General features: G+C 35.2%; 1 protein-coding gene across 1 annotated transcript; it reads left to right on the plus strand.

Annotated features, from left to right (window-relative positions):
• The first annotated feature begins 5,528 nt into the window (after positions 1 to 5,528).
• On the plus strand, positions 5,529 to 15,278 carry LOC138326437 (uncharacterized). The gene is made up of 4 exons (XM_069272545.1): positions 5,529 to 5,753; positions 7,567 to 8,568; positions 11,929 to 12,144; positions 14,121 to 15,278. Exons 1-4 carry the CDS (start codon positions 5,628 to 5,630, stop codon positions 15,123 to 15,125), a joined length of 2,349 nt encoding a protein of 782 aa, XP_069128646.1. The 5' UTR covers positions 5,529 to 5,627; the 3' UTR covers positions 15,126 to 15,278.
• Positions 15,279 to 15,903: the final 625 nt, after the last annotated feature.

A 15,903-nucleotide genomic window follows, 5' to 3' on the forward strand; every position in this document is an offset into this window, starting at 1 on the left:
GACTTTTAAATTATAATAAAACCGCATTCATATTTTTATCCGGGGTGGTGGTGGTGGAGGGGCCCGGGTTGCTTTATTAAAAGACCAATGGTCTGGACATACCCATTACCCGATGCTAAATCTTTTTATCTAGTTTAAGGAAACAGTATGTATTAAATGCACAACAACTTACATACCAAAACACATAGCACCAGGTTTGTAAGTTTATTGGATGGCTGGTGCTCAAAATTTCCTGCAATATGGAGTTATCTCCCCCTGCTGACAAATTCCATAGAAAATACAAAGAGATACATATTCCTTCACAGACTGAACATCTTTGAAATGTAATGTGTACAATTTTCAATTTTTGGTCAAAGGTCATGATATTTGGCAGATTTTCATGATATTAATAATTTGCATGAATAGACACAGGGAATGGAGAAATACTATCTGAATATCATAATGCAATTGCATATGTTGTGTGTATTAACTATACATGTATATACTTTTGTACAGGTATGTTTAACAGTTGAATGAATAAATTTAGATTTCTAAGTCTGACATGTGCCTTTGATATTCTATAAATTGACCAAATCTTGTCCGAACCCAACCGGAGCAACCAATGGGAGATAAATCGCATGTATTATGTGTAATGCCCGATGTCGTTCAGGTTGGTCCAAACCAAGATTTTAACCTGGGATGGGTAAGGGGAGGTAATTGGCGTATTTTCTCATTTTCATGGTTAATGTTACATGATTCAGCTAAAATTATTGTTTTTGTTTGAAAAACTAACTCAATATATAATAACTTATTGAGTGTCATACATTCCATATCCATGGAATCTATTGTGTTATTTTGTTATTTATGTAAAAACACTTTAACTTTTCTTGTTCCCTAAAATGTATGTAAGAGATCGAGTGTTCGGCCAGGATGATATTGTCGACTGTAACCAATTTTTTTTATGAGGAAAAAAGGTCTCTTTTTGATAAAATGGGGTTAGTGGAAACTTTTACATAATTATTCATAAAAATACATGTTTTCATTAAGAAATATACATGACATGTCCAAATCTTTCATATCATGTGAATATCATTAGATTGAGAATAATTTTATCTACGTGTATTGCAGAATAACTACGGCGGCGTATTAGGGCCACTACAAAATTTTATTTATCTTGTACGTACAAGTTATTATCTTGTACGTACAAGTTAGTATCTTGTACGTACAAGATAGTATCTTGTACGATACAACTTAGTATCTTGTACGTACAAGATAGTATCTTGTACGTACAAGATAGTACCTTGTTCGTACAAGTTAGTATCTTGTTCGTACAACTTAGTATCTTGTACGTACAAGTTATTATCTTGTACGTACAAGTTAGTATCTTGTACGTACAAGTTATTATCTTGTACGTACAACTTAGTATCTTGTACGTACAAGTTATCTCCCCTTCTAATTGCACAATGATGACGGACGGAGCGTATATACTTATCAAGGAAATATTTACCCGATCACCACAGATTTAAGTAATATTATTAAATGAATAGATTAGCAGATTTTCGGTATAATAAACAATGCATGTCTCCAGGGGCCAAAAATGCATAGAATTAATGAAAAGATAATTTCGCAGACCAAGGCAGATTTTCACAAAGGATACATAAAAACAATAGATAGCCATTTTGGTGCTACTTTTATTAGAAGAAGTTACTTTTAAGACAAAATAATGCATCCTAAAAGGCAAATACACTATTGTAAGAGTGATTTGAGTAGTTCTGAACATTTCTCCACTGATGTGGTTGTGTTCAAGTTCGGCTGGCGAGCTTGTTTGTTTGATTAATTAATGTCCAGCTTATTCTTTATTTCTTTGCACTACAAACATGGATCAATCCACAGTACATACCTGTAAGCAGATTACAGTGATACCAATTACAACTTCAACTTTCGAAAGAACTGTTTTTTCCAATATAAATTAACATCTAATGCATATTCAGAATTGTCACTTTTAAGTGATTATGAAGTCATATGTCAGGGTTAAATAAATACTATGGAATCATTTTTTTTTATTTTTTTTTTTTTTTTGCTTTATTTCATTAGATAAACTTAAAATACATGGTTATTTACAAACTTGTAACATATTTTATTTGACAAAAAGGTGTGTTAAATGTGTACATTCTTTACATTCTCTACATTTTTGTAAATGAATTAAAATATACTTCCGAAGATTAGGATAAGTCATAAAAGAATTGGCTACTAGTTTTGAATTGGGAGTGCTAGTTTTATTCCAACTGCAATGAGTTATTGTCAACAGACCTGATGTTGGGCCTGTAACATGCTGAAATGGAAATCTTCAATTAAGGTCAGTGTCAAATTGGCTAAAATCTTTAAATGACTCCTCTATCAATAACTGGCAGGCCTGTAGACATGGTATTACGTTTGTAGTGTCCTGAGATGACGGGCTACCAATTTTGATCAAATGAATGACCTTGACTTTCATTCAAGGTCACAGTCACAAGGGTCAAATAGACTTAAATCGTAAAATGACTTTAAACTGTGGGACATTATTTCATGGGCTAGTGAAATCGCTCTCTTAGCTAGAGTTAAATCCCGTTTGCAATCCTCTTCGTTTCATCTGCGACATTCCTTCAGGTGTCGCCCACTAGTAAGAGACTTGCTATGACAGAGATATACCCGTTATCTAACACCGAGTACCTACCAGTGATAGGCGTCAATACTTATCTGATTACCGAATGAAACGTAACATCCTGACCACGCGCGTTATCATCACGTGAAAGATAAATATGTCATTTCACCTGTCCTACTAATATAAAAAGCTTTACTAATAATATAACCTTGCGAAATCAGCTACAATGTAACTTGTTATGCCTCTAGCATCTCGAGGAAATTTCCGAAAATCTTCGGAAATGGTCGATAGCTTGCGAAGATTACCAGCTTTGTTTGAGGTGTTGCGCCCAAGTTGTTGTTCTGCCTATCCTGACGTCTCCAGGACTACTATACGTACAGCTGTCAATATATCAACGTCAAATTACCCCCTCCACACCTGCCCCACCCCCTGTATCAGAGGTTGGATGAGGACATTGTTCTACATTGGCATATTATATTATTGTATATATATCCAGCTACTGTTGTAGCAGAATGTAACCAGTATGGTGCAAATAACGATGTATTTAGTAAAGGAAAGGAACACTATCGTTTAATTGTGATCAATGATCTGTCTTCTTTCATTTTATTGCATGAGCTATATTTTTATTTCAAAGGTATGTTTAATTCTTTTGAATAAACCGTAAATGGAAATTAATAGAATGAAGTAATATATAAGCTTAGATCATGGACATACTTTGCCCATCGTGGACCAAAAGGTAGTCGGATCACTTCGTCATTTTAAATGTTCGAAGTGGGCGAGGTGTTCCGATTTCCAAAGGCGGTATAACATCTAAAAACAAACTCAAAATAATATCACCCAAAGGTGGTTAAACATCTAATTTTAAGCAAACTCGAAACAACACACAAAGATGGTGAAAGTAGCATCGAAACAACAGCTAATGGTGGTCTACATCAAACAAATAAAGTGGAAACAACACCCAAAGGTGGTCACTATCCAAACAAGAACGAGACAGCATCCTAATATACAGTCAACATCCAAACAAATCCGGAAAAATCATAAAACCGGAGGCCTAAACAATATGACTTCCTTAAGCTGATCCAACATACCTCAAACATCTCCCGATGATTCAGATATTTGATAAAAAATGGAACACAAAGGAAACAAGTCGAATAATCAAATATGTACGGAATAACTCATTACGTTGTGATTATGATATTTCACTTGAAGTAAGTTCAGAATTTAAATAAACATATGGAAACACACCATAAGCAGATCACCAACTATTCAAGTAAACCAATACACTACATATACACGAAACTGTCCTGCACGAGAGAACACATAACAATTCTCGAGACCTACCAAAGTAAGACAAACATCATACAGCGGGTTATTTTTCAAATTCTACTGAATCATTAATGCCTAAACATTGAAAGAACAATACCTTGTCTCAAGTCTGGTTAAAAAACCCTTTTTAGGTACTATAAATGAAAAAAAATGAAATATAAAAAACAGACATTTCTTTACATAGTAAAGTGACTTACGGTTGGACTAACGATATGAATTGGTTTGAAAAAATCATCATATTGTCGAGACATGTATTTTACTCATAATTAGTATACAATGGTATACCAATTCTGAAGTCCAAATGTTACAAATGAGGCATGCGAAGTAGTGGAGTTACCGTCAATGGACAGTTTATGATAATATAATATGTACCTTTAGAGCGTATATTTACAGACACTGACCATGTCAATATCATTTTAAAGCAGTATATTTAAGTTAAAGATGTAAAAGGTATTATAAATATGTCCGTCTTTCAAACGAGTTGTCGCCTCCCGGGAGTAGTCAGCGTGCTGAATTCTAATATACGCTCTTTTCCGTCAATGCCGAATTCAGCAAAATATATGTGATAGGTGAATTCCGACCAATGCAGTTTGCAGGATAAAGTTTATTACGTATAACAAATCATCTGGCGGTAACTCCATTTTGCATGCCACATTGATATCCAGTATATCTTTGGAATAACCGCAACTGTCTCATTCTAAAATGACGGATCATATTATAAGTGTATGAAGTTTATTTTGAATGTCTTTTTGAGATATACGTCAGAAGTTTTCTGCGTTTCTTAGATACATCTATGTATGTAAGCAAATGATTATGCTATAAATAGTTTTAGACAGGCGTAAGATCGAACGTAAGGATATAGTCTTACATGTACACGCGTACGTTGTGTACTGTTGACGAGGTTAACTAAATAGATACAGATGTATGTGTAGACACATATTGCTCGGGATAAGAATATCCATATCACTGTATAATAATGCTATTAATAATTCCTATATACGTAAAGTACGTTTTTATCAATCATATCAGTTTATGAGTTTTCAGTTGAGATTCTGTACGCAATTCAACATAATATATAAATTTTATTTTTGATATTCTTATTATTCTTTTTTTTTAAATTGTTTTTTTAAAAATTGAAATTTTTGTATGTATTTTTTAAATAAAACCCATTAGATTCTGAGCTGAATTTGTAATTTTTATTTTTTTTATTTTTTTTTTTTTATTTTAACAACTTTTTTTTCACTTTGATTTAGTTTTTAGTTATTTTCTCTTTATTTTCAAACAGAAACCAATTATAATACGTACACATGCATCTGTACCGCTATTGACCCCTGATTACGTACCGAATGGTAAAGTTATCATGACCCCTGTGTATAGATTATTGACTGAAGGGCGGCAGTGTATAATATGTTATGATATTAGGTTATCATCAGCTGGGGTTGTCGAGCTGATAAAACGCATTTCTTCGCTCACACATCATCGTAGTATACTGATCACCATATAAGGACTTCAGGTACTTCCAAATAAGGCAATGTTTCATCTAATCAACACTGAGTTCACGGAAAATCTCGCCGAAGAGTATAAGACGGAGCTCACGAGTAGGTGATCGTCCACTCGTGTCACAGACAGCGGAGAGGTAACATTACAAGTAACATAACAACCACAGACTTAACAAATCAAAATGGCAGATGACGATGTTACCGCTCTGGTTGTGGACAATGGGTCCGGAATGTGTAAAGCTGGATTCGCAGGAGACGATGCTCCACGTGCTGTTTTCCCATCCATCGTTGGAAGGCCAAGACATCAGGTAAGTTGAAATAGTAATGAAAAGTTAATATATAAAATTGTTATAAAAAAAAGAATAGATATGGAACGATATTGATGAAAATCGTATTTCTATTTCACAGAATGATAAGGTTTTTTTTTCATTTATAAATATTTCTTTTCTAAAATGTACATATGGATGATACAACATTACATATTAATTTTCTACGTACCATTTTGCTCATCCATGTCCGTTTTCTTTTATGCAGGTTTTCAATAGTTCAAATTAGCTTCTTTGCAAAAGTCAATTATTTTAAATGACAATAATATATTGTTAAGAGGTCTTTGAGTTATGATCATCAATTCTGTGGTTTATTCACGTTGAATTAAATCTATTCACCACGTATACTTGATAGACGTTTTTTAACGCCCCCTCAAGCAACGCATAAATATCATGTTTCGAAATTGAGTTAGAGTTATCCCCCTTGCCATGCGCATACGCCCACCCCACACACACATGTTATCGGCAACCTAACACTTTATACCTTGTATCTTAATTATGTGTATCATGCCTGCTGATATGGTGATAAACAAGGCCTATACCAGATGTTACTGTTAGAACAAGTCATAACACGTAGAAACGGAATGCACGGTTAGGAATCTTGGTAATAATACACCGGATCACATCACCAAAGTCACATGACCAACCCTTTACGATATATAATTGATACTGTACGGTAGACTTTGACATTCCACCCATCGTCTATTTTCGTCGATGTTGTATTAAATCCACATGTGTAACTAGACAAGCATCAGCCATTCTAAAATGTTATTGATATATTATATATAAGTTGTTAATTATAGTCAGTTAGTGTAAAAAGTGAACCATATTTATAAATTATTATAATTGTGAAATTTATAAATGTTAAGGGATTTAAACATTTTAAACCTTTAAATTATTACATTCTAAATTACAAAGAGAAAGTGCTTCTTGTCAACTAGGGTATCTTATCAACCCAGGAGAATTCTAGTTCTGAAATAATTTCTTAAAAATATACAGAACTTTACTACTACATATTTCATCTGATTTTTCACGAAACTTAAGACATGTATGGGATGTATAAGGAATGACGTGACTTTTTGTTTGTTTTTTATATGCTACTTAACTAAATGCTTCCCTGGATAATTTCTTAATATTTTTAAAATGAAAATTAACAATTTGAATTAGGTGCTAATTGAAAGTACATACAATGTACATGTTCATACATGTATAGTATTTTAACAAGTTTGTCTTTATTGAAATAGGTTTATTTAATAAACCCCCAAATTTCATTTATTTATTTTACTATCATACTTTGTCGTGCCGAATCGTTTATATGCTGTATTTTGAGTCGAGTCTTCACCGGCATATATCGAATATAGATCTAGTCGGCTAAACCTGCCTATATAATTAGGTTTTTCCTTTTTACCTAATATATATTAGACAAAAACAAAAAATGCCTAATAATATACACGTAGACAGGTTTAGGGTTCTTATATAGAACAAGAACGCTGTGATACTACTAGATGTCCTATATATTGTACATTTTTCCTTTTAATGATACTGGCTTTTGAAAGACATAGAACTAAGCATTAATTCAAACTTTTCATTTGAACATTTCCAAGTATGCTCAATAGAAAAGTAATGGTCTTTCATTGTTGAGATGCACTGGAATTAACATTATAGCTGGCATACAAACTACGTCCAAAGCGATATATGTATTATATTGAAACATATATGATGATCATTAACACAAAAACTGTAATAATTACGTTAATGGGGATGCCATTTCAAATATTAAATCATTGTTTTACAGGGTGTGATGGTTGGTATGGGACAGAAGGACAGCTATGTCGGTGATGAGGCCCAGAGCAAGAGAGGAATCCTCACCCTCAAGTACCCCATCGAACACGGAATTGTCACCAACTGGGACGACATGGAGAAGATCTGGCATCATACCTTCTACAACGAGCTCCGTGTGGCTCCAGAGGAGCACCCCGTCCTCCTGACAGAGGCTCCCCTTAACCCCAAGGCCAACAGGGAAAAGATGACCCAGATCATGTTCGAGACCTTCAACTCTCCCGCCATGTACGTGGCCATCCAGGCTGTGCTATCCCTGTACGCCTCAGGTCGTACTACCGGTATTGTGTTGGACTCTGGTGACGGTGTATCCCACACCGTCCCAATCTATGAAGGTTACGCCCTTCCTCACGCCATTATGAGATTGGATCTTGCCGGACGTGATCTCACAGACTACCTCATGAAAATCCTCACAGAGCGTGGTTACTCATTCACAACCACAGCCGAGAGAGAAATCGTCAGAGATATTAAGGAAAAGTTGGCATATGTTGCCCTTGACTTCGAATCTGAAATGGGCACCGCTGCCTCCTCTTCATCCCTGGAAAAGAGCTACGAACTTCCTGACGGTCAGGTCATCACCATTGGTAACGAAAGGTTCAGGTGTCCCGAGGCCCTCTTCCAGCCTTCATTCTTGGGAATGGAATGCTCAGGAATCCACGAAACCACATACAACAGCATCATGAAGTGTGATGTTGATATCCGTAAAGACTTGTACGCCAACATTGTCATGTCTGGCGGTACCACCATGTACCCCGGTATTGCTGATCGTATGCAGAAGGAAATCACCGCCTTGGCACCAAGTAGTATGAAAATCAAGGTCATTGCTCCACCAGAGAGGAAATACTCCGTCTGGATCGGTGGCTCCATCTTGGCTTCTCTGTCCACCTTCCAACAGATGTGGATCAGCAAACAGGAATATGACGAGTCTGGTCCTTCCATCGTCCACAGGAAGTGTTTCTAAATAAGACTGATCTTTACCATGTGTGCAATACTTTGTCTTTCGGACGTAAACAAGGGTACAGAAACCAAACTCACCAGACTGCCATGCCTTTCGGGTTACACATACAAAACGCGATGTGCGGGGTCACGTCAATAACATCACAATACTCTGTGGTTTAAACTGATTTTCATACTGTCTACTATCAAATTACTTGTCCATTATTTGTTATAGATGACGAATGTTACAGTTTTATTTCGAGATTTAATTTGTTTTTGTTACTACTTTGTTGAACAAATTCAATGTTTTATACTGAATAAATTCCTATATTTACATTAAATTCCTACCCTGATGTGTTCTGGTGATTCTTACAAGTGATACTCACTTTCATATCAGTCATGCTGCATAGAGAATTCTCTATTCTGACAAGTGGCTTTTACAAGCAATGTTTTACTGTATTTTGCGGTGTGTTTCATAATTCATCATTATCATTTACAATAATGAAGAGTTACAGAAATAATAGTAAGGAACGAAAATGCATTCATGTTCATCATCACCACACAATATACATGTTTAGTAGACAAATGGAATGTACTCTTTATGGGATGAGAGTAACGTCCATATCGTGCAAAAACAAATCACATTTAAGATGTATCGATTTATATAAAAAAAATTATTATGTAACACTCCATTTTACATTGTATAAGACAATATTCTAAATCTTTCAACAATTTCAAAATGTTAGAACAGAGAACAAAATTACGACGAACAAAGAAATACCAAATCATCTTTGTTATTTCTTCTCAAACATGTGGTTTTATTTTATAATTGTAAATTTCATGATCAATGTAAAATAACATTATTTGATACAAAAGTAAAAAGAAACAAGCAGGTGCATTGTATATTGACAAAAAAAAAATTCAAACACATGGGACTGCATGGAAGCTTATAAGTCAGTAATGTTGATTGGCAATCCACATAAATCACTTTCAACTTATGATTACATTTACCTGATCAAATGCACCGTAATATAAGACCAGGGTTAACTAACGATAAAGTCCAATGGCGTGTTTTCCCCATTACTACAACAGAATAACCGATTTCAAACAAACACTCCACATCTGTGTAGAAGCGTTTTTGTCAATATACAAGCTTGGTTCACACATATCGCGATATGTTTCCTTTCTCTCTCAGAAAATACTATGAACATTTGAAATACAAAAAAGTTTGTCATTGCTACCTGCAATATATACAAACTCACATTATTTTCCCCAAAAAATGTTTGGGAAAAATAATACACGTGTTTTGGCTTCCTTTGTTGACGAATGATCACTGTAAATATGTGGTAGGGGACTTACCGCTCATGTTGGAATAGTGAACTTTTACCAGAGTTCCGGTTGTAGCTTCACTTTAAATTCAAATAACATATAGACCCGATAGATGTAATCTACCGATATATATTGATAACCTCGACACATCAACATTTAGGAAGATTTTTATTGGTAGGCCGAATGGAGAGTGGCGACTTTGGATGTGATTTTAACGAAGTCCACACCATCATTTAGAAATAATTCACATCTTCACCAACAACATTTGAGCTGGTAATAATCTTATTTGAATTAAATGTAACAATGCAAGTATAAGCCCCTCTGTTAAAAGCCTCCAGGTCGAGATCGTGTTTGATTGATACATACTTTTGATGAGACTTTTAAGAAATAATATGAAACCGACTGACCCTTTAAAATTCTGACCAACAGATTGGTATATGCTTTATGTAACACTGCTTCTTTAATAAAGTTACATTTTGCTATTCGTTTAATTTTTTCTTCTTTGAGGTTTTCCAATCTTAGCAAACTGTTAATAAGAAACTCACTAGTAAGATAGCTACATGTAATTCTGCTTAGAAATGATGCATGCACTTTGTGGAAGTAGAATTTCAATAGAATTAAGCATTGGTGTCACTATTTTTTCTAATTTCATTGGGATATGAAAATAATGCAAACAATATTGCTGCCTGCTAGCTGGTGATCAGTGAACCATGAATAGGTATACAACAGGTATCATACCTGTATCTATATGTTAGGATTACTGTGAACACACATATTTTCGAGTGCGATTTAATTTTGTGGATTTCAAGGTCGAATGGAAATCTTACCACCGCGAAAATGTTTTCATCAGACGTGGAGTTGAATCGTAAGGCATCGCGATAATTTATTGCCAAGATAAAGTCGTTGGGCACAAAAACATGACATAACGCCGCTATTGTATTGTTTATATTACATATAAACTGCAATGTGCGTTCAACAATTGTGTTGAATAACAATGACATTTCAGGCAGTATATTCAAGCATTCGTATTTAAATATTGTGCAAAATAAGTTATACAAAATTTTTGTTCTTTGTTTGCTTTTTACATTTACAACAGCAAAGAAATGAGTAAAAACTCTGCCATTATGTACATGTATGTGGTAATTTGTTATAATATGGAATAATTGAGTCTTTGTAAACATAAATTATCTGAAATAAAAGCTGTATTTTGTCGAGGGTAAGAAAGACACTGGCCAATTTAGTAAATTTTATCCCCGACGCATATATTAAAACAAATTATTTAGGTTTAAATATGTCAACAATGATACTATGTCCGTCATTCAAACATCGCCTCAGAATTAGGTTAGTAGAAACACATAAATCGTAGCAAAACATCGGTTAGCAATATGAGTTTTCCGAAAGCATCAATATCGATTGCAGAATATAATTCCATGTTTATTTCTAATTATTGGGTTAATAACATATTACAACAAAACAGTATTAAGATGTCACTACCTACACTACAGAAGAAGGCTTAGTCTCTCTGCCGTTATAATACACACTACAATCCCTGATAACATTTTCACAATATGAATACGCTACGCTGTGTGACCTATTTCGAACGTAAAGTGAAACGGATTCTTATTTAAACCAATATCAGTAAGGAAGACAGGCTTTGTAACGCAGGATATATTTCATTCATGGACAATGAAATAGTGGGACAGGTTATTGCTTCTACAATAACATCTTTTAAGTGAATCTGGCCACATCCGGTCACTTAGGGATTGGTTAATGACATTCCGTGGGGACATCCACAATGACCACCGCATCCTCGTCATCAGCAGTATCTCTCATTCATGTCTGTCCAAGGTGCTCTAGGCATTTGGTAATAACAAACACGTTGTCAGCGTTATTAGATTACGGAACAAATCGAAAGGGGCGGCACAGCAGACGTCGGGAAGAACAAGTTTGATTGGTTCGATATTCTTATAGAGTGAAAGATGCCCAAATATGGTCATGAAGCATCGAGCCGTCTCGTAGTCTTGTGAGACCAAATCAGACTCGGGGAAACTAGAACTCTGTGGTTAGGCTTGGAAGCCGGTCGTCGCTAAAACGGTCTAAGCTGGTTTGCAATTTAGCAGTTACAGCAACGACAACAACAATAATGACAGACGACGATGTAGCCGCTCTTGTCATAGACAATGGGTCCGGAATGTGTAAAGCTGGATTCGCCGGAGATGATGCTCCACGTGCTGTTTTCCCGTCCATCGTTGGAAGGCCCAGACATCAAGTACGTAAATTCAATCCGCGTTATGCAAATTCATAGAAAATGTCTTAATGTGCTTGATACGACTACTGCTGCTTCTCAATAGTAAATGCATTATTGTTTTTGATTTTTTTTCCTCTTCATGTGTCATATAAGTTATATACTGTTATGTCAAGTTGTATTTATAAATGTCACTTCTTCATATTTTATAAATATTTTGCTGTATGCTAATTGAATAATGTTACACTAACATTGTTAGAATGCATCAGATAACATGAGCATGGAGGCGGCGTCTGTAAAATGAAATCACACGTGTTTTCCGTAAATCGGCCAGTCGTGTAGACAAATCAATAGCCTCTCACCATCAACACACACCACTAACACTACTGCCGCAGCATGTGACTCATAGCTTCAGCAAATTGTCGTGCGGTTGACATCCAACTGGACAAGTGTCCCTATGGGTACATGTTCCATATCGTTACTGATCAATCTGTATCACGCACAAACGTCATAACATCTTGTATGACATCTTTATGATGTAAAATGCTTTTCCACATACAACACAAATCAGAGAGTTATACAATTTTGCTTTATGACGTTATTGCACAGTTAATGCTCTTATTATGTTTGTCATTTCTTCATATTGCATTGTGAACCTGAAATATACGTATGTATTTTTTATTTAGCTTGAAAGACAATGCCCCATAGTTTAGTTAAAATCTGGTTCTGGCAATGACTTATATTGTTCAGTTCTTGATAACTTTTAGAAAGTGGTTGTTATTCTGAAGCTTACTGTAGAAGAAATCGTCACAATGTCACAATACCGAATATAAAAGTAGGCAAGAGTTTCTATACCAACATTCATCTAGTACAACGTGATTTCTCTGCTAACATTAACTTTAACAGACAATGGTTGCTATGCCTACGATTAATGCCACCAACGTAGTAAAAAGGTAATTACAAATCTGACATAAATTCAATAGAGGGTTATTATAATGTCGATACGAAACCAATAGATAATGGTTATTATATTGACACTTCACTTTTAGACAATGTATATTTAATCAGCGATTTATCTAGAATTCAGTGGTAATTTATTGTACTATTCTGATATAAATTAAGTAGACCAATGTTATTTACCATAATAAAGAGTGGGTCGTGGTTAATCCGTCGATATTTTCAAAAATAAAAAGTACAATGACTTCTACGAAGACAATAAGTTAAATATTGTCTAGATATAATGGTTACTATGCCGACTTAAGATATGGCAGTAATTACTATGTACTCTAGTAGGTAGTTTAATGGTTACTATATCAAATGTACAGGTGTGCTATGGTATGCATTAAATGTTTTATCACATATATACTCTAAAATTCTAAAAGACATTAAGACATTATGTTGACATGCACTTTAAAGTCATTTGTTTACCATACCTGTATGTTAAGACGTTGAATATCATTTTGAAATTGAAATAATGTTTCCTTGTATATATTTTACCTGTACTTATATTCTTATTAGTAAACCTGATATTTGATTTTGTATATTTTGTATTATTTAACAGTCCTCATTTTAATTAAGATTATTTTTTCCTTTCAATTTCCTCACATTTGACACCCTTTGCTTTTTATTATGCAATTAAAATTGTATGGTCATATAGTTCGATAATCATTGCGTAAAAACTAAAATGAAAAATTGATAAAAAAAACGTTTGAGATAAAAGAAATGTTTTTCATATACTCTTTCCAATAAAAATTCAGATGACTGGATAGATAATTGTATCAGAATTAAATATAATTCTACGGTTACAAACATAGAGTCCACTAAAATATCGCTGGATACAAAGGAGTATGTTTATGTCTAATATTTACACACAATAGTACTACCTTTTGTAATATTACATATCTAACAAATGAAAATATATTGCCACTTTAACAGCACTGTTATCTAAATCATATAAAAATATATATAACAACTAATTAGATCAACTTCTTTTTGAACAGGGTGTGATGGTTGGTATGGGGCAAAAGGACAGCTATGTCGGAGATGAGGCTCAGAGCAAGAGAGGAATCCTCACCCTCAAGTACCCCATCGAACATGGAATTGTCACCAACTGGGACGACATGGAGAAGATCTGGCATCATACCTTCTATAACGAGCTCCGTGTGGCTCCAGAGGAGCACCCTGTCCTCCTGACAGAAGCTCCCCTTAACCCCAAGGCCAACAGAGAAAAGATGACCCAGATCATGTTCGAGACCTTCAACTCACCCGCCATGTACGTGGCCATACAAGCTGTGTTATCCCTGTACGCCTCAGGTCGTACTACCGGTATTGTGTTGGACTCTGGTGATGGTGTGACCCATACGGTTCCCATTTACGAGGGCTACGCTCTGCCTCACGCTATTCTGAGATTAGATCTCGCTGGACGAGATCTCACAGATTACTTGATGAAAATCCTCACAGAGCGTGGTTACTCGTTTACCACCACCGCCGAGAGAGAAATCGTTAGAGACATTAAGGAGAAACTGTGTTATGTAGCTCTTGACTTTGAACAGGAAATGCAAACTGCTGCATCCTCGTCTTCACTGGAGAAAAGTTACGAGCTTCCTGATGGCCAAGTTATTACAATTGGTAACGAGCGCTTCCGGTGTCCAGAAGCTCTGTTCCAACCATCCTTTCTTGGCATGGAATCTGCCGGAATACACGAAACAACGTACAACAGCATTATGAAATGCGATGTTGATATCAGAAAAGATCTGTACGCTAACACAGTTCTGTCGGGTGGAAGTACCATGTACCCTGGTATTGCTGATCGTATGCAGAAAGAAATCACCGCTCTCGCTCCAAGCACCATGAAGATAAAAATAATTGCTCCACCAGAGAGGAAGTACTCCGTCTGGATCGGTGGCTCCATCTTGGCTTCACTGTCCACCTTCCAACAGATGTGGATCAGCAAACAGGAATATGACGAGTCTGGCCCTTCTATTGTGCATCGCAAATGTTTCTAATTTTGTACAATAGTGTTTTTCCTGCCCACTTCCATATCGACAGTGGTCCATTGCAAATGACTTTAAAAGCAAAAGCTATTAACAGTTCTGAAACACGCTGCTATTCCTAAGCTAATGTGACAGTTGTGTTATTAAAATTGCAATGCCTATTTATACAGTATTGAGCAATTGTTATTTTTAATACTTTTATGTAGGAATTTGGAACTTTCTGAACTGAGATTGTTTTTCATCCGCCATGGCTTTGCAACGTTATACTTAGTATATCATCAAATATGTTAAATATGTTAATCAATGCATAGCCGAACTTCTTTAATGTTAGATCTAGAACTGGCCACTATTTCATAACACGGTATCCTGATCATATTAACATATACATTTTGATTCATTTCAAAGTGATGTCTCATAATTAGACGATGTTTAACACCTTTTGTGTAAATTTTCCTACGATAAAAGCCTGATTATATCTTATCTCTGATTGGCCCAAAACTTGTATTAACTCAGTCAACCCTGAAAAATTCATAATGGACTGATCTATTGTTTGATTAAGAAGAGCCTAAATATGTGTTCATTGGTGAATGAGTTAATTCTGGTTGTACTACTACTTAACATATCTAACAAAAAAAATATGTTAGCATAAAGTATCCATTGTTCTCTCTTTTTTAAGGTTCAAAAATCAAATTTATAGGCAATTATACCCCGCAACGAAGGGATTATACTGGAATCGGGTCGACCGTCTGTCTGTCGGTCAACACAACTTTGTCCGGCAAACTCTTCCGAA

Source organism: Argopecten irradians, chromosome 6, assembly GCF_041381155.1.
Source record: "Argopecten irradians isolate NY chromosome 6, Ai_NY, whole genome shotgun sequence".
Taxonomy (NCBI): domain Eukaryota; kingdom Metazoa; phylum Mollusca; class Bivalvia; order Pectinida; family Pectinidae; genus Argopecten; species Argopecten irradians.

Coding starts and splice junctions, on each gene's coding strand:
- LOC138326437 (XM_069272545.1), top strand. CDS start 5,628: ATGGCAGATGACGATGTTACCGCTCTGGTTGTGGACAATGGGTCCGGA. Junction 5,754..7,566: donor TTGGAAGGCCAAGACATCAG/GTAAGTTGAAAT, acceptor ATTGTTTTACAG/GGTGTGATGGTTGGTATGGG. Junction 12,145..14,120: donor TTGGAAGGCCCAGACATCAA/GTACGTAAATTC, acceptor CTTTTTGAACAG/GGTGTGATGGTTGGTATGGG.